At 50.5% G+C, this 23816-nt stretch overlaps 2 protein-coding genes across 3 annotated transcripts in view; one reads left to right on the top strand and one right to left on the bottom strand.

The window, feature by feature from the left end:
- LOC311526564 (uncharacterized protein) overlaps nucleotides 1-18105 on the bottom strand; it is a 133511-nt gene extending 115406 nt beyond the window's left edge. Inside the window, exons 1-3 of one of the 2 annotated variants that reach the window (XM_084639724.1) lie at nucleotides 18041-18083; nucleotides 6624-7366; nucleotides 3895-5263 (exon numbers count right to left, since the gene is read on the bottom strand). In XM_084639724.1, coding sequence (XP_084495850.1) covers nucleotides 4662-5263; nucleotides 6624-7344 — 1323 coding nt within the window. In that variant the 5' untranslated portion in view covers nucleotides 7345-7366; nucleotides 18041-18083 and the 3' untranslated portion in view covers nucleotides 3895-4661. Of the gene's footprint in view, nucleotides 1-3894; nucleotides 5264-6623; nucleotides 7367-18040 lie in introns of those variants that run through there. The other variant, XR_014713051.1, reaches the window with a different exon arrangement.
- A 1637-nt stretch (nucleotides 18106-19742) lies between these two features.
- Nucleotides 19743-23765, top strand: ZIC3 (Zic family member 3). The gene is made up of 3 exons (XM_084640303.1): nucleotides 19743-20897; nucleotides 22024-22187; nucleotides 22946-23765. Exons 1-3 carry the CDS (start codon nucleotides 19871-19873, stop codon nucleotides 23126-23128), a joined length of 1374 nt encoding a protein of 457 aa, XP_084496429.1. The 5' UTR covers nucleotides 19743-19870; the 3' UTR covers nucleotides 23129-23765.
- The last annotated feature ends 51 nt before the right edge of the window (nucleotides 23766-23816 follow it).

Genomic DNA, 23816 nt, shown 5'->3' with positions numbered 1-23816 from the left:
AGATTAAAAAGACTGGGACTTTTCAACTTGGAAAAAAGATGGCTAAGGGGAGATATGATTGAGATCTATAAAATGATGATGGGTGTAGAGAAAGTAGATAAGGAAGTGTTGTTTACCACTTCTCATAACACAAGAACTAGGAGTGGCCACATTAAATTAATAGGCAGCAGGTTTAAAACAAACAAAAGGAAGTATTTCTTCACACAATGCACAGTCAACCTGTGGAACTCCTTTCCAGAGGATGTTGTGAAGGCCAAGAGCAAAACAGGGTTCAAAAAAGAACTAGATAAATTCATGGAGGACAGGTCCATCAATGGCTATTAGCCAGGATGGGCAGGCATGGTGTCCCTAGCCTCTGTTTGCCAGAAGCTGGGAATGAGCGACAGGGAATGGATCACTTGATGATTACCTGTTCTGTTCATTCCCTCTGGGGCACCTGCCACTGGCCACTGTCGGAAGACAGGATACTGGGCTAGATGGACCCTTGGTCTGACCCACCAGGGCCATTCTTATGTTCTTGTGACAGCAGAGGGGACCATTTTCTGCTGCCAAGAGTTAATTGTAATTTGCTGACCTCAGAAATATCTATAAAGCAACATTTATAGGGGGCCTGAATCAAACCTTTTTGAAGCCAATGGGAGTCCTTCTAGTCTATTATATTTATTTTCTCATCTCCTTCACCCCACTCCTGTTACTTGTTTCTTTCATCCACTTGTTACATCTCCTCTTTGAGCTGGTTAGCTCTTTCTGGAAGGAGCAGTCATTTATTGTATGTTTGTGCCGCGCCTAGCACAATGCAGCCTAATCGGGCTGTGACTTTTAGGTGCTACCAGGATACAAGTGATTCATGGTAATAATCCTTTGAATGAGCTTTGGGTCAGGCCCATAGAGAGTCCTGGGTTTCCCCTAATACACCCTTCCTCTCCCGCTTACCCATGTCCCCTTTTGGTGTCCTGGAGCTCCGCCTGGATTGTTTCCAAATCACAGCGTTCTCTGGGAGTCCAAGCATGGTCTCGGGTCACTACCTGCTGCGACCCCGAGGGACGATTATGTATCAGGGTTTAGTCCTAAATATCTTGAGTCAATTGCAGGAACAAAACCCACCAAGCAAGGCGCTGCTGCCGCCAGTCACACCCTAGCCTGTGCCCTGAGGTCAGGGCAGCGTGTTAGAAATATTTCCCCTCCCTGGGCAGGACTTTCTGGACTCTGTAGTGACCCCATCGCTTGTAACTTCTGAGCTCACCCCTCCAGTGTGATAACGTGTCTTTCATCCCAAATCCCGCCCTCCGCCTAGGCTGGGAAATCAACTCGAGGCTGAAGCAGCATCCACCCCTGAAACTTCAGATCCCTGCCTCGTTTACACCAGTGCAAATCCGGAGTGACTCCACTGAGGCCAGGGCAGTACCCGGAGCGCACTTGGGGCATTCGGGCGGAGAGGGCAGGAGTGTGCTTGTCGGGGTGATCACGGAGTCTCCTGGCTGTTGCATTGAAATAATCCTTGGGAGAGGGCTGAGAAGTCCGGCTCCCTTTAGAGCAGCCGCGGGTGCCCGCAGAGGCAGCGTTCGGACCCCCATGCCAGTGTCACGGAGATGCGATGCGGGCTCCCTCCCGCAGCCTCCTCTGCAGCCCTGCCTCCGGCGTGGCTGGGCGCCTGCTTTCCCTGGCTCCGCAGTGAGCTGGGGGGCTGGTCTGCTCCGCACACACTCTGCTGGGGGGTGGGGGGGGCGCAGATATTTCCTCTGCTGGGCACCTGTCCTGCCCCCCCCCCCAGTGCAAAAGCACGTGGGGAAATAAAAGCTTTGAAACAGCCACGCTCCGGCGGTTCCAGCCCTTGCGCTGCATCCCAGAGTCGCCGCCGGCGGCTCCCTGCCTGGCTGTGGGTGCGAGCTGCCCAGCCCTCCCTGGGGGCACCCCGAGCGCAGAGAGGTCCCGCTCCACAGCCCTGGGTGCCGAGAGCCATGGGAACGCTCCAGACCACGTGGCTCCTCCCCCCCACGCCACCCCTGGGCTCAATGGGCTGGGCTGGGGTTTCCTCTCTGTTGGCCTCTGGGGGTGCACCGACTGGGGGGGCTCCCCTTCCATTCCCCCCCTCCCCGCGGCTCTGCTGTCTGACCACAAGCCCCGAGAGCTGCGAACGACACACGGACACTGTCCCCCTTCCCCGGGGGTGACTCTGGGGTTCCGGGCCCCCCAGCCTGCCAGGAGCTTGCCCACCACAAGCAGCGGGGTGGGGGAAGAAACCCAGCCGTGAGGTTAGCCTCTCCGGGGAGCGGATTGTGTCCAGCGCTGGGTTCCGCCGGCCAGAACTGCTCTGGGGACGGGGCGGGATGAGTTCAGCGATGAGCGGGTGGTAAAATGCGGTAGGGCATTTGGGGGGGGGCGTGAAATAAAGGACATATTTTTGGGCGCGATCTACCCCCATACACTCCTCTGATCGATCTACCCTCATACACCTTATCTACCCCCATACATCCCTCTGATCCATCTACCCCAAATACCCTATCTATCTATCTATCTATCTATCTATCTATCTATCTAAAGCACAGACTCTCCACTAGTTTTCTATGAGAATTACATATCTTTAAAGGCTTCCTGATTTTTCCAGCCTAATTAATCTGAGCTCGGGTATGAGAAATTGGGTATGGAACATGGTTTAGTCTGGAGACGTAAATCCAAAGATAGGATGGCAAAGCGCTGTCTGCCCTGAGCACAGAGCCGGGCGTTCTCTGTCTGCTCACTGCCTTCTTACTGGCTGGTTGCCTGAGTTCTAGATTTCAGAGCTAGTTCTGATCTAGAACTCACGTGACGCACAAACTCCGCGAAGGATGGTTCGCCCCTGACTCTGTCTGCTGGTGTCTGGGATCGAAGGATAATGGGACGGAGGGTCTCTTTGTGTCCATTTGAGATTTGAAGAATGGAACATCTGAACACTGGTAAGCAGCCTCTGAATGCTTTTGATGAACTTAGGTAGGCAATGTAGCAATTAGGGCCTGATCCCCTACCTCCATACTTGGGCAAGGAAGGGCCTCAGGATCGGGTCCCTCACAGGGCTTCAAAGTATCAGAATTGCATATGCGCACCGATGCTAGTCAAATCGCTGCTTACGCCACTGGTTATAGGCACCAGTGTTAAAGGATCACAAAAATGTGTTAATAACTCTTGATCCGGAGAATCTTTTATCTGTCTGACATGCAGTAAAATTGCCAAGGGCTTCCAAAGAGAATTGCTAATAACTGAAAGTCTGGGGAATCTGACAAGAGTTGATTAGGAATTACTTTTATATATATAGTGTAGATTAAAATACTCCACGTTTGCATGCTGTGTGCATATGAAAAGAGAAGCCGTCCTTTGCATTGCTTTGCTTGTCATTAAGGGTGAGACAAGCCATTGAGAATTGCATTCGCACAAAATTGTTAAAAGTGCCACGGTTCACCCCCACCCCCAGCCCCGCAAAATGTGACTTTTCATAGATACTTTTAAGCTAGGAGTTCAAACCTGGCCAAAAAAAGGGAAAAGCCGTAGAGACAGATGGGGGTGGCAAATAGCCTGTCTGCATTTCCAGTGATGGATTGTGGAAAATGATTTAATATCAATTTCCCCCGACTGTGCTGGGGGGGGGGGGGGAGAAGAGAGGTTAATTCATGAGTAATTACAGCTAAGCGACTTCAGTCAAAGACTGAGCTGTCGTTATCTAGACGCTTAACATTACAAGCCAGACTTGTATCACTGGGCTCCGTCCCCGGAAAATAGACTCCGCAGATCGGAGTATCTACTGTCCAGCCCAGCTGACAGAACCGGTTCGGTGACTGGGATCTAGATAATTCCCAACCAATAATTGGCAACACATCTCCCTGCGACCTGACGTGCCCCGAGCCTGGAGCACATTGGGTGATTTATTTCAAATCGTATGTCAAACATCGGTACAAAACGCGCACATCTAGAACATAAACAGAGCGTAGCAAGGAAAGGGACAAAATAATCCCATTAACATTAATGCTAAACAGTAAAACAACAAAGCACGCTTGAGTGCTTTTCATGTCTATCTCTAATCGCAGGGTTGCAACCCTATTTTTGCAACGCCTCTATGAGACTGCAAAGGTAATTGTGACAGGCTAAACCTCACTCGCCCATAACGTGCCAGTGAGAGCCAAGGAGACGTGTTCTCCACAGAAAGAAACCACTGGGCGCAGGGATGATTGAAATCCGTGCGGGCCAGTTACCTGGCTGGCGGACAGGACCCAGGCTTAGCTGAGCGCCTGTAAGCACGGAACACACACGCCCTGAGTAACACGTGTGTGTGAGTGTGAGGGAGGGAGACGGGCCTGGAGCGCAGCCAGTGCCACCGGGGGGAAAGAGGCGGGTTCGGGTTCTTGACGCTGATGAGCGCGGTATTTCCAGTTGTTGCCGTGCCGGTAGGGCCGTGGGCTGCTCTTGGCTTGGATTCCTAGGCCAGCATTCGGGAGCCCTTTTGGCCATTGGGTGCTGCTAACCCCAGGTCCGAAGGAGGTTGCAGGCGATTCTCACCCACTATACATGGACGGTCCAGTTCCCAGAGGGAGCTGCAGCTCCCCAGCGCTCGGCTCCGGCTAGGGGGTCCGTGATTCCAAGCCTGGCGCGGGCAGGGGGAAGAAGGCTCCCTTTGGCCCCGGGGAAGTGACCCGTCAGAGCTCACTGAGCCCTCTCCTGGAGGGGGGAGCGCTTCTTTCGGGCCTGCTGTGGGCAGCGCCCGTGGCCCTGCTGTGCCCTGGCTCCCAGCCCCTTCCCAGCCCGGCCGGGAGTGTGAGTGGGCTGGGGGACCTGCGGGAGCCCTCGGAGGGCACCTTGCGCCAGAGCTGGGGGCGAGCCGGCCGGGGGGTCCGTCTGGCCTCACGCCCACTGCAGGAGGTTGCGTGGGAGGCGCCCCCTCTTTCCCTCTCCGGGGCGTCCCTCTCTCTCCCCTGGCACCTGGGGGGGCCACACCTGGTTAGACAAGCGGCGGGGCTGGCCAGTGACTGGCAGGCCCCAGCCCCCGGCTCCTGCGCCTCCGGGGGCTGTCCGGCCGCCCGGGGCTTGGTGGTGGCGGTGGAGGGGGCTGGCTCGAGGCTGCGGTGCGTTTTCAGGTGTTTGCGCAGGGAGCTGGGGTGGGTGTAGGATTTCTCGCACCCTTTGGCTTTGCAGCGATACGGCTTGTCTCTCGAGTGCACGTGGGTGTGCTTCTTCCTGTCACTGCTGTTGGCAAACCTCCTGTCACACCCCGCGAATTCACACACGAACGGCTTCTCTCCTGGAACAGAAACCCACATGCTCACCCGAAGCAAGGACTGGAGCGATCGCGTGTGGAAGGGGCACAAGAACGTGTCCGCGCTAGGCAACGCGTCATCTCCAGGAGCAAAAGAACCCACTGTTAGCAGAACCAGGGTTTTGTTCTTTCATGCCAGTAACTTGATGGTTTTCAGTGACACCTTTTAGTTACCCAGCATTTCAGAGCTTTCGTGTGATCGGCAGGCTGGGTGGTAGGTGCTTGCAGAGAGGCCATCACAACGTATGCCTTAAATTATGGCGCAAATAAATACATGAAATAATGCCTAGAATCGTTCAGGTTTGGGCAACCATCATCATAATTAATAAAGCGCCTGAAATCACTACCCCAATGCAAGTCCCCGCTCTGCCTTCAGAGGAAGCATAACATATGTTTACTCATTTCTCTGGTGTCAGAATTTGCTGGCTTTGTCTGGGTGGCTAGATAGATGCAGTCACACACAGAGAGAATTTCCCAGCATGCCTCTAAAATTCTTGTTTTTTAAATATTTGTTTAACATTTCGGTTTGTCCACACTGGGATCTAATGCAAAATAATCCTCGGTAGCGTATTATCCTTTCCGCACAGCGTTTGCTCCCATCTTTCTTTTGGCCAGTAGAGATCTGAATAAAAAATTGTAGACGTGAAGGGGTCTTAAAAACGAGGGACACCGAAATCTAATTAGACAAAAAGCCGGGGCAAAATTTGGGCACGTTAAGTATATTTGTACAGGAAATCGTGGAGGAAAGAAGACGCTGCTGAGACATTTCTTTCACTCCTAGTTCTGTCTATTTCTTCGTTCTAGCAGAAAACAATCACTTCCCTTTTTGTTTACTATGATATAATCACATGAAAGAAGACTCATTTTGTCAAGCGCTGTAAGGTTCTAGGGGAAGATACTTTCACTGGAACGTGAGTGTGGGAAGGGGAGGGGTGCTTGTTACCTTCAGACAATATTAGTGTATTATTGACTGAAGAAGTGTTAAATGCGGGTGGCTTGGGGGCTTACCTTTGGACAGTAGCTTGTAAACACAGAGTTTGAGGACGAGGGGAGGGGAAATGTTAGTAAAAACAATTGTCTCTTGTTTTCAGTTATGAGCCAGAAATACAGCAAAAATATTCCCCCGGTTATAATCAGCACCCAGAGGTAAACCTATAGCACGTGCCACCGCTCTGGGGGCTTTTCCATTAATATGCAAGGAAAATTAATACTAAGGTATTATTTATTATGATTTTATTCTGGTTGGTTTTTATTGCTAATTCAACCCTTTCAAGTCCAGGAAGCAAATGATCCCCCCGACCCCCCAAATCTACTTATGACTATTGCTACTTGCAGTCTAACTAACCTGTGTGGATTCTTTTATGTATCTTCAGGTTTTCAGCTCTTGCAAACACTTTCTCACACCCCGGAAACGGGCATAGAAATGGCCTTTCGCCTGTGTGCACTCTGATATGGTTTATGAGTTTGTATTTGGCTTTAAAGGGTTTTTTCTCCCTAGCGCAGCCCTCCCAGTCACAAATATGGTTGGGCTGCTCTGGTCCTCCGACGTGCTCCATGGTGACATGGTGAACTAGCTCATACATGGTGCTGAATATTCTCGAGCAAGCCTGCCTGGAGTGGTGTCCTTTGCTGTCAGTCCACTTGCAGATCAGTTCTTGTGGAATGGGCTGTCCAGGGGAGGGGAGAAAAGCGCCGGTCTCTCTGTGGATTGCCAGATTCATCGTTTGATACCCTTCTAGAATCGAAGAGGCAAAGGGCGGATCAGCCAGAGCTCCAGTTACTGGGCTGCAATGGTGGGACCTGGTTCTCAGACCCCTTGCCAGCCTCCGTGCCCCCTGCTCCTTAGAGTTTCTGGTGCTAGCTGTCTGCTTTGGCAAAGCCTGGTTTTCACGTCCCCTGTGGTTGGGTGAGTCTAGATACATCCGGAACATGCCATGGTACGAGGTTCTGAAGGAATTCTCATCTGCAACTCCGGGCATGGTGGGTCCTGGGGGGATCTTGCTTTTGGGCGAGCTGTCCCAGCTGGTGTCAGAGGCAGGACGGAGACACTGGGGATCTCCAGCCATACACCGAGCCCGGCGTCAGAATCTGGCAAACCGTGAGAGGAGCCGAGTTTTAAGGAATTGCCAGTGGGGTGCCCTCCAGCCCCCAGTACTAAAGGTGGAAGCGCCATGCCGCGCTCGGTACTACCATCCCCAGGGTAGGGCAACTAATGAACCTCGACCAGCCTGTCATATTGTGAGCTAGTAGATGGATGGGAACCTCCAAAATTAATTATTCCTCCCCCCCCCCATATTTGCCTACTTCGTGTCCGTAACAAACACAGCCCACGTGAGCCAGGAAAGGGGGAGAGAAAGACACACACAATAGCCAGGCAAATTGTCAGCAACTCCAGCGTTTGGGGCGCTCGGCACCGTAACTATGCCCTCGTCATTCAGAGCCCTTCAAGTGATAGTAAAAATGCATCTAAACATGCTGCCGTGTGATATATAAAAGCACAGCGGGATGAGCTGCTTTCCAGAAAGGGACTTGGTGATTGGGTAGGGCTGGGCGCGATTGACAGGAGCTTAGTTTGGTGAAGAGAAGACACGCAAGCTTTCACAGCAGGATTTCTTTTCTAAACTATATCACACTGGCCTTTGAAAAGCGCCGCACACTCTCAGGGAAATAAGGTTTCACGGGCTTGCTTTCTAGGGCGCTGACATTTCTTTAAAACACAACGCAGATCAAAAAAAGAAATCAGATGTGTTCCGAACACAATGTGTTCATTAGTTTATTCCGCGCGGTTTGCTTTCATCTGGTGTCTATATCACCGAGCCCCACCCTTTAATTAAAACAACTGCCTGCCAGCCTGCACCGCAGCGCAGACACACGCTCAGCTTCCCCCTTTGTAGCTCCGGGCGAATGCAATTCAGTGCCACTCGCAGGCGCATGTTTAAAATAAGCGTGAGCGCCTCCAGAGCAGGACGGGCGTGGGCGAAGGCATCGGGAGCTGGCTGCTGCCCGGCTTTGGAGCCTTACGGGGAGAGGTGAGAGTACGTGTGAAATTCCGCTAGTGCCCAGCTCGACTTCCACAACACCGCCAGGACAGCGGGAGAACCCGTTGCGACGCTCCTACAAAGGGAGCTCACATGGAACAAGGACATGTAATTGTCTTGATCTGGGATCTACATTTGAAATGCTACATTTTTTATTTAGTTATTTATTTTTTTAGTGCCCAAAAGACATTCAAGCAAAGTTTAAATGCGCCCAGGTCTCGCCCAACTAGGCAATCGCTTCCCCGGCGTTTGCTGGTTCGTGTACCTTACAGTGATAACGCTCAGTCCTTTCTGAAACAGGCTTCTCATTGCAAAACTGACACGTCGAAAAACCGTCCCAGTAGGAATTGCATCCGCGGGGTGAAAAGCACGCTGGTTGAAGGGTGGCTTAATTCTAGCCACAGAAGCGTGTTAGGTATTCTCTGCCTTACTTCTGCGAGCCGGAGAGAAAGCTACAATGAAATAATTGGATTTGTTTCCTAGGGGAGGCGTTCCTGCTAGTCTACCTGCAACCAACCAACCAAACAAAAAGACCTAAAACTTCACCCTGGCAACTTCTAATGCCTTTTGCAATCGACATGTGTTGATCTCTAGTCTGAGGCAACGACATGGTTATTCTAAACGAAAGACAAATTATTTGATTTATTCGTCGGTTATAAAAATATCCTATACAACCCATTATAGCAGGCGGAAGGGCGGAATATTGAAATGCTGGTCAATGAATTGGCTAGTTTGCTGTGATATAAATGTAGCTACGGTCCATCAAATTAAAGTCAAATTCTGAGTTGTCTTGACATAAACATTTCCGCTTTAAATACAGTGCGGACGGGGAATTAATGATAACCCCGCCAGACTGATTAGTTTGTGAAAGTAAAAATAAACAGGTCTACAGAAATTCACAAATAAATGCAGCCATAGTAGTAAAACTTGATCTTTTCTTAGTTTCCTAGAAGGAAAAGATGATGTTTTGCTAATCTTTCGCCCTCCCCATTTGGTTCTAGTTTTAATTTTTGAAGAACAAATACAGGAGCTTTGAAAATAATATTTCCCAATGAAAGTGGTTCACTAATTCAATTCAACAGTAGGCAAACTGCAGGGGGAGCGAGGGACATTCCACTGAAGCCTAGTCATCTTCCTTAGTAAACTAGGAAGATTGCTTTCAAACTACGTTTGCTTCTGTCGGTATAAAATTAAGTAATTGCGTCTATCTTCCCTTGACGTAGTTCCTGTCCAAGTCCTTTTGTTACTTAACACACAGATATTGAAAAACACCTTGTATCACCAATGGATATCTAATAGGTCCCCTATTCTGCCATACGGGCAAATCAGACGGGTTCACTGAAAATAAAGCCATCTATCTGAACCGTTTAAACACTAAATAGCTCATTTGGTAGCAATAATAAACCCTTTATTTCAGGCATTCACAATAATATTATACGGTTTCCCAGGCTTGCTCGAATTGTCACGGATGTGATTACGCCTAATCCCAAACGATAAATAGAAACAAACGGACATTCAGTACCAACCTTCTCCACACAAACACGGAAGCTTTTATTGATCATGCCTTTTCGGTATCTTTTACCCCTGTGGCTGAAAACTTTCCTTAGCTCTCCAGGTTTATTAATTCAGGAGGGATTGCTTTCGGAGCACGTGCATGGCAATTAAGACGTAGTGTGAATTATAATCTGATTTCACTCCATATTTCCATTCAGAAATATCTTTGCAAAGGAATAAAGGGGTAAAAATAAATCCCAGATCAACCTAAAGCCCTAGACGCAGAAACCCAAATGGCAAAATATGAAGAAACCGTTTCAAATCTAACAGGAAAGGCTACAAATATAGCAGAAGAAAAGGCTTAATTCTCCTGGGGGGGGGGGGGGATCTAAATGTATCATGTAAGTGTTACTGAATATTGAAGCAACACATCCGGAGTGACTAAGGCATGTAAGCGAGGAAACTGAATACATTAAAACGATACTTCGGTGATGGGGTTTTTTGTTTTTTTGTAAGATCTTAAAATATTCAACACGTTGTTTAAAAATTTCTTCCGTGACATTAGAAACTCATTCGTTTCCTTAGGGGGTGCTAAATTATTTTGCTGGTACTTGAGAGCTAGTGAGTTCTGTGGGGAAACAACGCTAAAACAAACAGGAATGGAGTAATAAGGTGTCATGTTATGTCAAATACTCGGTGTTAACGTAAATCTGCCTCAGCGCTGCAAACCCACAGGGCCCACAAGTTTCCTGGGCTGCCAGGGCTGCCTGCAGGAATGGAGACCAGCAGCCTGAGGGAGGGCTGGGGGAGCAGACACAGGGCTGCAGGAGGGGAGGACCCAGCCAGCTCTGGAGAGGGCATGGCTCCGAAAGGAGAAGGGCTGGATCCTCGTCCCTCCTTCTCTGCGTCCCCTCTCTGCAGCTGCTGGCCAGGGGAGCAAGTGGGAGGGCAGACACCGGAGACCACCTGAGCCGGAGCCCGAAGCGGCCCCGAGCTCCTCGCTTCCGGATGTGGCCTGCTGAAGGTGGGGAGACCCAGCCCCACCGCACGGTGTGTGAAATCCACGAACCCCCCAACCCCGGAGCTCTCACCGAAGGGGGTGCCCAGTCCTCGGCCCTGGGGCAGGGGGAGCGCCGGGCGAAGGGCTGCTTTGCAGCAGCTTCCTCCAAGCACCTGTCCGGGGCCAGGAGACTGCGGCTAGATAAACAGCTTCCCGGGGGGAGGCAGATCCCGCCCGGCTTGGGGAGCGGGCTGAAAGCCTCTGGTCGGATGCACGCAGATTGCCGAGCTACCAGCCACAGGCCCGCAACACGGACCCCTCTGCCCGGGTGGCTCAGGGCGCAGCGCTTGCTCTGCTTTCACCTACTGGGCCCGGCCAGGCGTCCAAGAACTCCTCTTTCCCCTTATATTTCATGTCAGGTTTCCTTGCCACCCAGAGAAATACCTTTAACCTGCCCGCCTCCTGCCCCTGTGCTCCTGGGAGTCCGCTCCATCCCTCGGCTTCTCCCATTGCCAGGCTGCCTGGCTGCGGCTGCACCTGGAGGGCCAGGCTCCAATTGCCCTGACACTGGAAAAGCAAATCGGGCAAAAAGCTCGGGTTCTCTGGAGTGTCCCTGCCCAGAGGCGCTCCGGGAGCCGCCTCGCACGACTGGGTCTCCCCGGGAGGTTCAGGAGCTGGGCCCAGCTTCTGGTGCCGGCGCTGAGCACTCATAAAGCCAGGCAGGCCTTCACGGCAGTGGCCACAGAAGGGGCTGGTGGACTACGGCTGTCCATATGCAATGCGCCGGGAGCAGGGTCTGGCCTTCCTCTTTAAAAGGCTGGAAGCGTCTCTTGTAAATAGTTTCGGCTGGTTTGGGGCCGGGGTGAGTCCTCCGGCTCCTTGTGGTACCCCAGGGGGGCACGTGGTCACGATGGGACCCAGGTCAGCAGGGAGAGAGACTTTAGAAGGGGAGGGTGCGACATTTACACCTGTTGGTATTAATTACAAGGGCTCCGCGTGCCGAGAGGGAACCTTTCAGAACAGGGGAGACGTGGCAAGGGCCAGTCACACATCCGAGCCGGGTGGGGCCCGATCCTGCAAAAGGGCTATCTGCTTCGCTGGGAGCAGGATCGGGCCCGTATAAGGGAAAACGAAGGGCGGAAATCACGGTTTGGCTAAAACCAATAAAGCTACTGTGATGTTGGGCAGGACCAGAGCGGGCTGGCTGGGGGCTTCTTTCTTTTTTTATTGAACCTAAGGTCCCAAATTCCGGATGCGTTTAATTTCTTTTTTTTTTCCTCTCCATTCTAACGTGCTCTGCTTGTTTTCGATCTGGTATTTTCTCCTTCTTGGCAAATTCTAGGGTTTTTTCCCCTCCTAGTCTTTATATTCCAAAGGGCCAGCGTGTGAGAGCTATTCTAAGAGGGGGGTGTGTGTGTGTCAGAGAGAGAGACCTGGGAAGCGGCTGGAGGGGGTGGGGAGGGTGATATGTATCCTGTTTGGAAGGGCAGAGAATAATAGAACAAGAGGCTACCCTTGTCCAAGGCAGCAGTTGTTCAGTGTCGCCATCCCAGGCCCAGGTGGCTCCAGGCAAGTCCGGAGCCAGACCCCATGGCGAGGGGAACGCGAAGACTGGGGGAGCTGGCAAGCACGCAGGCGGGACTCTAAGAGCCTGGGGCCCCGGGCCCAGCCCGGGGTACAATTTGCTCTGCTCCGGAGCTCCCCCTAGTGTCGGGCTGCGCTCCCGTGCAGCTTGTTTCCTCGCCAGCAGCTGGGGCGTTGCTGGGCCGTCGCGCAGCCCGAGCTGTGGGTTTGGACGGCCGCCTTGCAGCGTGCGCCGAGTCCCGCGGGGCCTGCGGACGGGTTTGGGCCACCTCCCCCCTCCCCAAACCTCAGCCCTTCTCCTCTTTCCAGTACCGAGCCCCGGGGCCGGCCAGCTCCAGCGGCTTCCCGACTCCCGCTGCTGCAGCCTGGCGGGGCCGGGCGCTTGCAGAGGCTCTGGGGCGCCCGGCTTAGCCCCCAGCCCACCCCACTGGGGCGCGCGGGCTCTGATGGGCGGGGCTGGGGGGCAGGAGGACGCGCCAGGTCAGGACATGTGCAGCGCTCCCTCCTGCCCCCCGCTTTCAGAAACAGGGGGTCGCGCGCTGCCAAAAACGTGACACACCCGCCTGCAAACGCCCCGCTGCTTTTCAGTCCGTCTCGCTACCCGGGCGGAGGCCGGACTCCGGCCTGAGTCAAGCGGGGACGCGGCCGCAGTAAATCCGAGGGAGCCCGGAGCCGGGGCTGCTTGTCACTGTTCGCCGAAATCTGAAGCCTCCACCTTAAATCTGCCCTGCAACGCTCCAGCCGAGCCGCGCAGACTTTGTTACAAGAGGATGAGGGTCTGGCGTTTTAGCGAAGTGATCGCTCTTGTTTACATTCAGGGATGGGGCCCGGGGTGGGGGGAGACTTCAAGGAACACAGTAAATAACCTGAGCGGTGCAATATTTGGTGCGACTCGAAAAGAAGGGCAAATAAAAGTGCATCTTTCTTCTGCACGTCTTTAATAGCCCTTTGCTACGCTCTCCCCTATCGCCTCTTCCCTCCCTGTCCTCCGCACACTGGCTCAGCCCGCTCTCCCCAGCTCAGATCTGCGGGGTGGAGCTCGGTACCCACCCTGCTCTGAGGGCAGCTTGCTTTTATGGGGCAGTTTCGTTGCTGATGAAAGCAGCCGAGGCCAGTGCGGGAAGTGAGCTCTGGGCGAGCCGGAGCCAGAGGCGCGGAGCTGTTCTGTGGGCAGGCTGGGGACTGGGGACTCCCACATGCCTTCGAGCCCTTTGGTGGCTTCGGTTGCCCCTCAGGGCTCAGTCACGCAGAAAGGGTCAATAAAGTGTGTGTCCCCCGCAAAAGAAGAAAGACAATAAAGCCACCCTCCAGGTCACAGGTCACCTCGTCACTGATTGAGATATTCGCAACTTTGTCCCCCTTCTACTTCGGAAAAGCTAAAGTTAGCTGGGGAGGGGGAGGAGGGAGCCGGAGCCTGAAAAGGAGACGGGCTTTTGATTCCGGCAACTAGCAAAAGACAACTTAAAATAAGCAAAACTGTCCTTGATTTAGTAAACCTCGCAAAACTGTCATGGAACCCAAGGGGCTGCAAACTCCCCCCCCCCCCCCCGCCCATGCAAACTCCTTGCAGAGTGAAAGAGACCTGATTTCCTTCCCCAGGGTAGGCAGCTTTGATGTAATATCCCCTTTTTAAAAACAAATAATTAATGCCAGCATTTAGTCGACAAAGAGTGCAGGCTAAACAAGCTGGCAGGACTGCAGAAGTAACTTGTTTTTTTTTTTCCCCATTCATATTCTGAAAAGCTAAAAGCTAGCATGCATGTTTGTTGTACCAAATGCATTGCCTGGAAGTAAGTAAGTGTGTGTGTGTGTGTGTGTGTGTTGAAGACAACATAATCGGGGGGTGGGGGTGGAAATGGGTATTCTTTAAAAAAAATTAATCTGTTGAACCCCAGATGCCTCTGTGTAAAATAATAATAATAGGCGGGTTGCATTCTAAAAATAATCAAGAAAAGGAGTATTAGCTAATGTGGGGTTTTCAGGACAAATCTAGACGTGATTTTTTAAATCTATGCGGTAAACGTAGAATTAAGGCACTGGCAGTGATGGGGGGGGGTGCTGTTGTTTTTTGCTGCCCCTTTAGAAATGGATGTGGGCTCCCCAGATGGGAAAGTTCCTAAAGTCCGAGACATAATGCACACCTACGACTAAGGTGTCTGAATCAACCCCTTAGACGTTTTTAATTTGCATTTTTACAAACAAACATATAAGGAATATGAGAATCCACAGAGGGCACAACATCTTGCAAGAAGGGAGTGACTATAGTGGGCCCGAACAACTTTGTATTCAGCAATTAATTGCCGTCTCCATGTTATGGTCCCCTGGCATATTCCACCGTAAGCACAAATACTGTAAACGCCTCCACCTCAAACTCCGTGGTGTTTTCCCTCTGTAGCTCGTAGAGAGAAACTGAGCTCCCAGGTTCTCTGACTGAATCCGACTGGATGTCATGAATTGTTTGGGCTTTTGAGAGCCCTGGTTTTGCAAAGGGAAGAACCCGTTTTATGTATGTATTTATTTTAGTCTTAAGAATAATTGAAAAATGCCCCTCAGATTTTGCAACCCAGCGGAACCATCCGTTATTTTAACCTGGTTTTTGTTCCCGCGTGGATTAAAATAGAACCTAAACTTCGCCCCGAAGCCAAATACAGGAAAAGATACTGGAGTCAAACAAGAATTCCGCTCCTTTTATTTACAGTATGTCCCTGATGTTCTTCCAGAGCATCACCCTGGCAGTTTAGCGATCTCTGCGTGCTTACTGGAGATATTTGCTTACCTTTCTATTGCTTTTGATTATCTAGGCTCTAGCATACAATTCACCCCATGCACTTATTAAATTTAATTCATTCATTACAGTACGCGGAGAGAGCGGGCGAGTTCCTACACACTGCCATTTTTTATAAACACAGCTCGTGTTTTTCACCCCCATTTTCGATACATTAAAGTATTTCTTCCTGCCTCTCTCTGCACTTTGATTTTCTGAACCCCTTTCTTTGTCGAAGTTCAGACCTGTTTACTTCAGCCGGTATCTCTGAAGTTCAAATGTACATGTGATTACCCCTCGACTGATTGACAGTTACAATGAAAATGTCTCATTCGCTTCTGGTTTGCATTTAATTACACTGGAATTGCAATATGGTTATGGCAAAAGAAAAACTACATTCCTTTCCGCTTATTAGTGAGATCCATTTGTCTATGATACACCGAATTGTAAAAGGAATTTAGCGCTCATAAAATATTTGCCTTTCTAGCTGGGCTGCGGTTTGAAAACAAAAACTCTTTACACGGCCATCCAAAAACTTCCAGCCCAACCCAGCTATTCGCTTTTCAGTAGGCACAGAGCTGATGGGAGATCAATACAGAAACTTCACCTGGAAAGCCCCATAGATACATTATCTTTAATGGGAAAGAAATGACTTTGGGAAATTTGCCTCTTGTCTGACATTTCTGTGGGGAGTATCTAGGGCCCAGTCTCGCAGTTTTCACTCTGGCAATAGGACCATCGACTTGAATGGGAGTTTTGCTGGAGTAAGGGCGGTAAAATGAGATTTACAGTCAAGAAAACGCCCTTTTTGTCAGTTTCACGCACACACAAATGATCCTGGGTCTGATGTGCATTGTAAAGCGAGGCGTACGGTTTGTCCGAGGGTAGGAGGATTTCGCAAAACCATGGGCACAGCAAATGGCTTCTTCACTCTATAAAACTCCCCCCCCCCTCCGGTATAACCAAACAATCCTGTATTGAAATAAACCAGGGGTCATTCGCAGGAAGGGAAGGCGCTTGCGGCTTGAAAAGGTCTTTCGGGTTTTGTGGGTGTCCAATTCCAAACCCAGTCCAGATTTAAAAATAAAACAAACTAAAAAAGGGGCAAATTGCACAAATATGCGTTTGACCTAAAACTGGAATAGGGATCCCCGCCTACTTTATCCATGCAGACTAAAAACGCCGGATGACGATTCAGCAATGCTAATTTCTTTGTGCATTTTTTTATATTTAATGGCTTTAAAGGTAAGAGATATTTGACCTCTGTCTCTGCGAAATAAACACAAGGAATCTTGGACTGGTTATACAGTATACTGCAGTGAATCAAAACCACGATTTAGTGAACTTGTGAAAAGACAAACAAACCAATCACCTTGGTTTAGATGCAAAAAGGAAAAACAGAGAATGCGCTTTCCTATTAAATGTATGCAATTACTGGATATTTAGTTTCCTAATGCAAAATAAAAACGAGACCATCTACAATCTTTTATATACATACAAACATTATTACACACGCGCACATATAGACCCGGCAAAGTGGACCTGGGAAACGTATAAAACAAAGATTTATGGGCTAGTTTATGTCGCCTGATCCACAAGTAGACTCTAGTATCTCAGTGCTGCTCACGTTGCGTTCTGCTGAGCATAGCATGGTTTCAGGAATGGCGAATCGGGGCTAGTTTAAAGCTACACTGTCTTTCCCCGCTCGGGTTGCTTCTCTTGAGAAAATTTGGCGCTTTTACCACTAAAGAGCTAATATTTTGATATGCAAACCCCCCCCCCCCCGCTTTTCCTGTGTAAAGCCAAGTTCGCCTCCCTCCTCCTCCACCGTGTTGAAAGGTTCCCTAAAAAAACCCGTGGCTGTCTGGCAGCAGGGACTAGACTCTGAACTTCACTTTCTTTGCTGAGTTATTTATTTAATGGATGTTAAGCGGCCAGCAAGCCGCTCACATCTGGATAAATTTACCCATCCACCCTTTCAGAGCACCTGGGTCAAAAGAGAAACCACCCAACAAACAACAAATCCCCTCCGATGACAGAGCTCGCCCTGGGTTTTCGGTGTGAGCCGCAGAGCGCCTGGAAGCTGTTTTACATCATATTCAGGCTAAAGACAATGGACAGAACTACACATGAGGCCTTCTGCAAAAGCAAAGGTCATTCGCCCTCGGTTGCCCCAGGTCGGGAACTTCACAGGCATTTCTCTACCCAACACTCGGTTGATGATCTAATTGAATTATGCCTTTTTGTTACAGAGACAACACAACACGTGCTGGAGGTAATTAATTATCCGATCTGGGCCCTGGCTCGGGCCGACACACAGACCAGGTACAGCACTTGGAAAGCCCCCTTCGGTTTGCAGTGTACAATGAAACACAGAAAGGGGAAAGTTAGACGAACTTGGCTGAGCCCCTTGAGCGACACTGTAGTGATGTCGGAGTCCAGGAGCACTGGATATGGACCATCAGAAAACGGCCGAGCAGGTTACTGCTTTGGGCCTGAGTTTCGCACACTTCCTCTCACTCCACCCCCATCAGAGTCCTCAAGCATATTCTCAGATCTACACACACCGCACCGAACAAAGAACAACCACTGCATAGTCTCCGAGTTTTTAAATCCTTCCTTGTTCATTTTATTTTCTAACACTGATTCTCAGAGTTTAATGTGCCCCGTTTAGGCAAATGCCTCCCTGTTTGGTGTGTGTGTGAGAGTGTTTGTGTGTGTGAAACAAAACCCGAAGCAAACGGTATCCTCGGAGCCAGAACCCCGTCTCTCCTCCCCCGAAATCTGCATTAAATCGACTATTTTTCTATTGCAAGCGGGGTTTATTGTTTGTTTGTTTTTTTTCTAGATGCAATAATCTAAGACAGAAGTGACTCACTCACCTTCCAACTTTGTGAATGTTCTTGATGGATGTGGAGTGTGAATTTTGATTGGTTTGATGGGAGATGGTGTTACTACTGAGGGAGATTTTATATCGGTGGCTTTTTTTTTTCAAACCTTAAAATAAAGAATGTGAAGTCTTTCCTGGGGCTGATTGGGGGGAAGGATGTGAAAGGGCTGCAGTTATAAAGCGCTGCTTGAAGCAGTCTCTCAATGCGTCTCTGAACTTGATCAGATTTTATGTTTCCTGCAGAGAGACGGCGGCAATCCTGTGAGACTAGCTCAATAGACAGACTTTGGGGCTCAGCAAATCTCAGGATATTACAATTACAGCCATCTTTCTTTCTGCCTTTTATTTCCACTCTTGCTCCCCATAGTTCTTTGCAAATGCTTTCCAGAACAGAAAATGAGCGGATTTATGGGGCTGTCTGCAGCAGATAATTATTTCAAGGCAGAACGTTGCAACTGCAAAATAATAATAAAGTCCATCAATAAATAAATACAATAAAATAAACAAAAAAGGCAACTTTGACTGAGACTTTGGTCCACATCTCTAGAGCAATTTATATATTGATAAAAGCGAATAATTTACACTGTTTGTGGAGCTAAAACCCACGGCATTTAAGCTTAGGAACATGGCGGGATTATGCCCTTTATCTTGTTCAGCCCAAGATTTGAAATAATCTCTATTTTTATTTTATTTCCTTCATCTGCTTGTGGGGAAAAAGAAGCGGTGTGTGGCGGCTAAACCTAAGCGAGGCCCACCAAATTTAGCACCTAAATAGAATCGCTTTAAAGTCGAGGCTGTTCAGTCTCCCCCCTGCCGCCGCCCGCAGGAAGAGAGAGCACGCAAACGTTTGGCGAGCCGCTCTGATTTATGCCGCCTTAATTTTTATTCGTTTTTAAATCTTTTCTTTTTAATGGCACGAGAGATTTACGACTTCCAATCAAGGTGCCGTTTTTCAGCAGCTGGATCGCACCAGCGAAGGGCTACAGCCGCTATCCCGTTGCTCTCTGTGTCTTTTGATCTCTCCTTTGGCCCGTTAGTGGCTCCCCACGCGTTTCTTGGTTTATTTGTTTCTTTAAAAAAACCAAACCAAACCAAACCACCCCCAGCCGGGACGCTTTAAAACGTGGGTGGAAGCAGACACGGGGGGGGGGGGGGACGCACAGAGAGCGGGATGCGGGGGGGGGGGGGACTAGTGCATGGGATCCCGGGGACCAAGTGCAAGGAAGAGGGGAAAGGGAGGCAAGCCTGGGACCGGGGAGAAGCCGGGAGCTCCGCCTCGCTCGGGCGGGCGGCCCCTTTAATGCGCTCCCGGCCCCAGCCGCTGCCGCGCGCCCCAAGAGCCGGGCAAGCCAACAAAACATGTGGGCTCGCGGGCACCCTTTAACCTCACCTGCGAGTCGCTAAACCCGGGCGGGCCAATCAGCGCGCGGGCCGGGGCGCGAGCGGCCAGAGTCTATGCTGCACGCTGCCACTCACGCGCGGCGCGGCCAATGGGCGGGCCGGCCGGGGGTCAGGTGACGCCGTGCCAGCCGGCTCCCCATTGGCTGGGCGCGGGCTGGCTCCCGAGTTGGTTTATGTGCGGGGAGTGCGCGCGTGAGGGGAGCAGTCCAAGGACGTTGCCGGGCGGGAGCGGAGGGGCCGGACGCGGAGCCGGGCAGCCGGGCTGGGGCGCGCGGCGCGGGGCAGCCCCCAGCCGGGCGCGCGTGGGGCGGTGTCGCGCGGGGCTGCGTGGCGCCCGCCCGCGGTGCATGAGCTCGTCCCCCCGCGCCTGGCCCGTTGTGCTGGGGGGGACCCTCCCTCGGGCTCCCGCCCGCCCTCCTCCATGGCCATGCTGCTGGACGGGGGGGCGCAGTTCCCCGCCCTGGGCGTCGGGGGCTTCGGGGCCCCCCGCCACCACGAGGGGCCCAGCCGCGGCGACGCCGCCGCCGGGATGGGGCTGAGCCCCTTCGGGGACGCCTCGCACGCGGCCGCCTTCAAGCTCAGCCCGGCCGCCCACGAGCTCTCGTCCGGGCAGAGCTCGGCCTTCACCCCGCAGGGCTCGGGCTATGCCAACGCGCTGGGCCACCACCACCACCACCACGCCGGCCAGGTGCCCGCCTACGGGGGCGCGGCCGCCGCCTTCAGCTCCACGCGGGACTTTCTCTTCCGCCAGCGGGGCTCCGGCCTCGGGGAGCCCGCCCCCGGGGGCGCCCAGCACGGCATCTTCGGCGGCTCCCCCGGCAGCCTGCACGGGCCGCCGGGCATCGCGGAGAGCCCGGGCTACCTGCTCTTCCCGGGGCTGCACGAGCAGGGCCCCAGCCACGCCTCGCCCGGCGGGCACGTGGAGAACGGGCAGATGCACCTGGGGCTGCGGGGGGATCTCTTCGGCCGGCCCGACCCTTACCGGGCCGTCTCCAGCCCCCGCACGGACCCGTACGCCGGCGCCCAGTTCCACAGCTACAACCCCATGAACATGAATATGGGCATGAACGTGGCGGCCCATCACCACCACGGCCCGGGGGCTTTCTTCCGCTACATGCGCCAGCCCATCAAGCAAGAGCTGTCTTGCAAGTGGGTCGAGGAGAGCCAGATCAACCGCCCCAAAAAGAGCTGCGACCGGACATTCAGCACCATGCACGAACTGGTCACCCATGTGACGATGGAGCATGTCGGGGGGCCGGAGCAGAACAACCACATCTGCTACTGGGAGGAATGTCCGAGGGAAGGCAAGTCCTTCAAGGCGAAATACAAACTGGTGAACCACATTCGGGTTCACACGGGGGAAAAACCGTTCCCTTGCCCGTTCCCAGGCTGCGGGAAAATCTTTGCCAGGTCCGAGAATCTGAAGATCCACAAAAGGACGCACACAGGTAAGGAGGGAGACGAAAAACGGGGTGCATGAATTATGAGACGGTGGGAATTAAAGAACCCCCCCTCAAATCCAAATACTCCCCCCATCGATCCCACCGTGCGAGACCGAAAAGCGGGAATCAAATGCTACTTTCCCCGGTTTGGAGCTAAGTTACAGTTTGTTCGCGGTTCTTTAAAACTTCTCACTCTGCGAGTTTGGGTCGTTTAACATCCGCATGTTCCACGCGCTTGTAAATTTCAGTCCAAGAAGAGCAATCGTTTACTTCTCTATAGTCTAGCTTGACAGAGAGATGATTTTGTCCGATTTTTTTGTTGGCTCGGTTTGGGGGTTTATATGAGGCAAAGAGAAATTGTTTTGTGTGGATTGCTTTACATACGATTTAGCTCTCTGCGTACATTCTGTTAAGGAAACCATACAAATGCTAATTCAATCTAATTTTCGGTTACTTCCGTTCTTTTTTAGTCTTGATTGGCACATCTCCTAATTAAATCAGTGATACTTTTGTCAAAGTATTTTTATTTGGAGCTCTGTCTTCAATTCAGGTCTCCACAAAAGTGAAGTAAAACTAGAAAAGGCAGGAAACCCACACATTTTCCTTCTTGTTGAGCGCATCTTGTAAAACTGTCTGTTGCTCCAGAATTTATCTGGATTTGCGCCCCCCTCCCCTTCCCAACATCAAGTACTGGTAGTCTGCCTTTAACACTTCGCTTAGCACAACCGTTGCATTTGAAAGAGGCAAATTAAAAGTAACAAAGGACGGATTGAATTTAACTGTAACGTAACAAATCCTATTGTCTGATCCTTTTTTGTGTGTATGTGTGTGTGCATACTACCTCAGCCGAGGTGTTTGAGGGGTAAAGCTTGGGAAAGGAGGGGGTTGAAGGGAAATAAAAGTTAAATAATTAAGGGAAAAAGAAATAAGTGTTTGATGCTTGGTGCGTTTCCACTGACATTGAAGGAAAACGGTTTGTGAGACGACGGACGAAAGCCAAGAGAGAGTCTGTCTTCCACTCTGCAGCAAATTAATTGTTTTAAGTGAGTTGCCAACGTGACCGATCCGCTAGCGGGGAATCAAAGTGAACCTTTCCTCTGTAGCCTCCTTTAACCCTTTCTGAATTTTGCAGGTGAAAAACCTTTTAAGTGTGAATTTGAAGGCTGTGATAGACGTTTTGCGAACAGTAGTGACAGAAAGAAGCACATGCATGTACACACTTCAGACAAACCTTATATCTGTAAAGTGTGTGATAAGTCTTACACGCACCCCAGCTCTCTTAGGAAACACATGAAGGTAATTAACTCTTGATCGCTTTACTGTTACTAAATATCTCGGAGCCCGTTTTCTCTCTCTCTGTCTCCCCCCCCCCCTACATTTGAACAATGATCGGTGCTGCTTTGGGATGACACAATTCACCCATTCGGAAAGATTTATGTTAACAGCATTTTACATTCGTCTCCGATTGATAAAAATGATCAGTAGGACTGTATATTTTCGCTCTTATCTCACAGTTCAGGCTGTAGTTGATAGCTAGGCCCTTTCAGTAATAACAGTCGTTTGGGTAAATTGCATTCTTTCTTTTCTTGTTCCAGAGACCGAATAGAAAAACATGTCCTATAGCTCTTCAGTGAGGGATATGTAGCTACTAACGATTACTGGCGAAAAAAATATTGGCATGTTTTAAAAACTTTGACATCAACAACCAATGCTGAACAGTCGTAAACGATGTGTTCAAGTCAATGCCTGGCATTTCCGCAATCGAACTCTAATAACTAGCTGGCATAAATGGTGGGGAAAAATATTTTCAGATTGTCAGTGAGGAGGGGGGAGGGACAAAACTCGCTTTAAAATTACAATCTCGCAGCTGCATGGATAAGTTTCCCATTCCCCGAATAATTTATGATTTGTTGACTGTATTAGTGTCATCACGTAGGAAGTGTAAATACTTACCTGAGTCATCCTGCGCTGTTCGTCGTGTTCGAACTCTGCTGCTTGGACCGAGGAGTGTCAGTGTGACATGATATTTCTCATATTATACCTGTTCCTTTTAGGTTCACGAATCGCAAGGGTCAGATTCCTCCCCAGCTGCCAGTTCAGGCTACGAATCGTCCACTCCGCCCACTATAAGTTCTGCAAACAGTAAAGACTCTACTAAAAGTCCTCCATCAGCAGTTCAAAGCAACACAAGCCACAACCCCGGACTTCCACCCAATTTTAACGAATGGTACGTCTAAGGACAAAGCAGCCAAGCTTAACTGTAGACTGGACCAAATGAATTCAAAGGAAAACTGAAAATCAATCACACGGAAATGGAGTTTTCAGGCAAACAACCGTACAGGGCTACATCCAGTTCATTGCAATTATCCAGGAAAGGGTTTTTAATTTTTTTGCAAGATCGAGACGCTGGACTAGCATGTCCTTTTCTCAGGATTGGATTTTTTTTTGTTTGGTTTCGGCATTTGCAGTAATTTCTTTGATTTTTTTTCCTCTCTTCCCTCTTCCAATCGCCTCCCCTTCTCCCTTCATTTGAACACTGTTTTTTATTTTTTATTATTGTCTCTCTCCTTTTTTGGCTTTTTCTTCCTTCGGTGGGATGCTGACATGAGGATGCAAATTCTCCTTCGCCTTAGTGGTGATTGTTTAAACTCACATTCTTAAACCGTGCCAAAGTCCTGTTATGTCTTGAACCTCTCTCTCTCTCACTCTCTCTCTCTCAGAGCATTATCCTTGTGAATGTATTCTCGTCTGATGGGTTCGTCCGGTATTTTTCAAGATGAGGCCGTGGTGTTATTCTACCCAGATTGTGACCGTTTAGTAAAACAGTTGCCTTTTTGTAATACCCTTTTTTGTAAATACATATCCATGATGCCATATTTATCGTTTGTAATTTAATTATTGATACGAAGTGCCGGGAACTGAACA

This window comes from Lepidochelys olivacea, assembly GCF_965140295.1.
Source record: "Lepidochelys olivacea isolate rLepOli2 genome assembly, chromosome: 9".
Taxonomy (NCBI): domain Eukaryota; kingdom Metazoa; phylum Chordata; order Testudines; family Cheloniidae; genus Lepidochelys; species Lepidochelys olivacea.
Note: the sequence above shows the minus strand (reverse complement) of the source record. Positions and strands in the feature narration are given on the sequence as shown.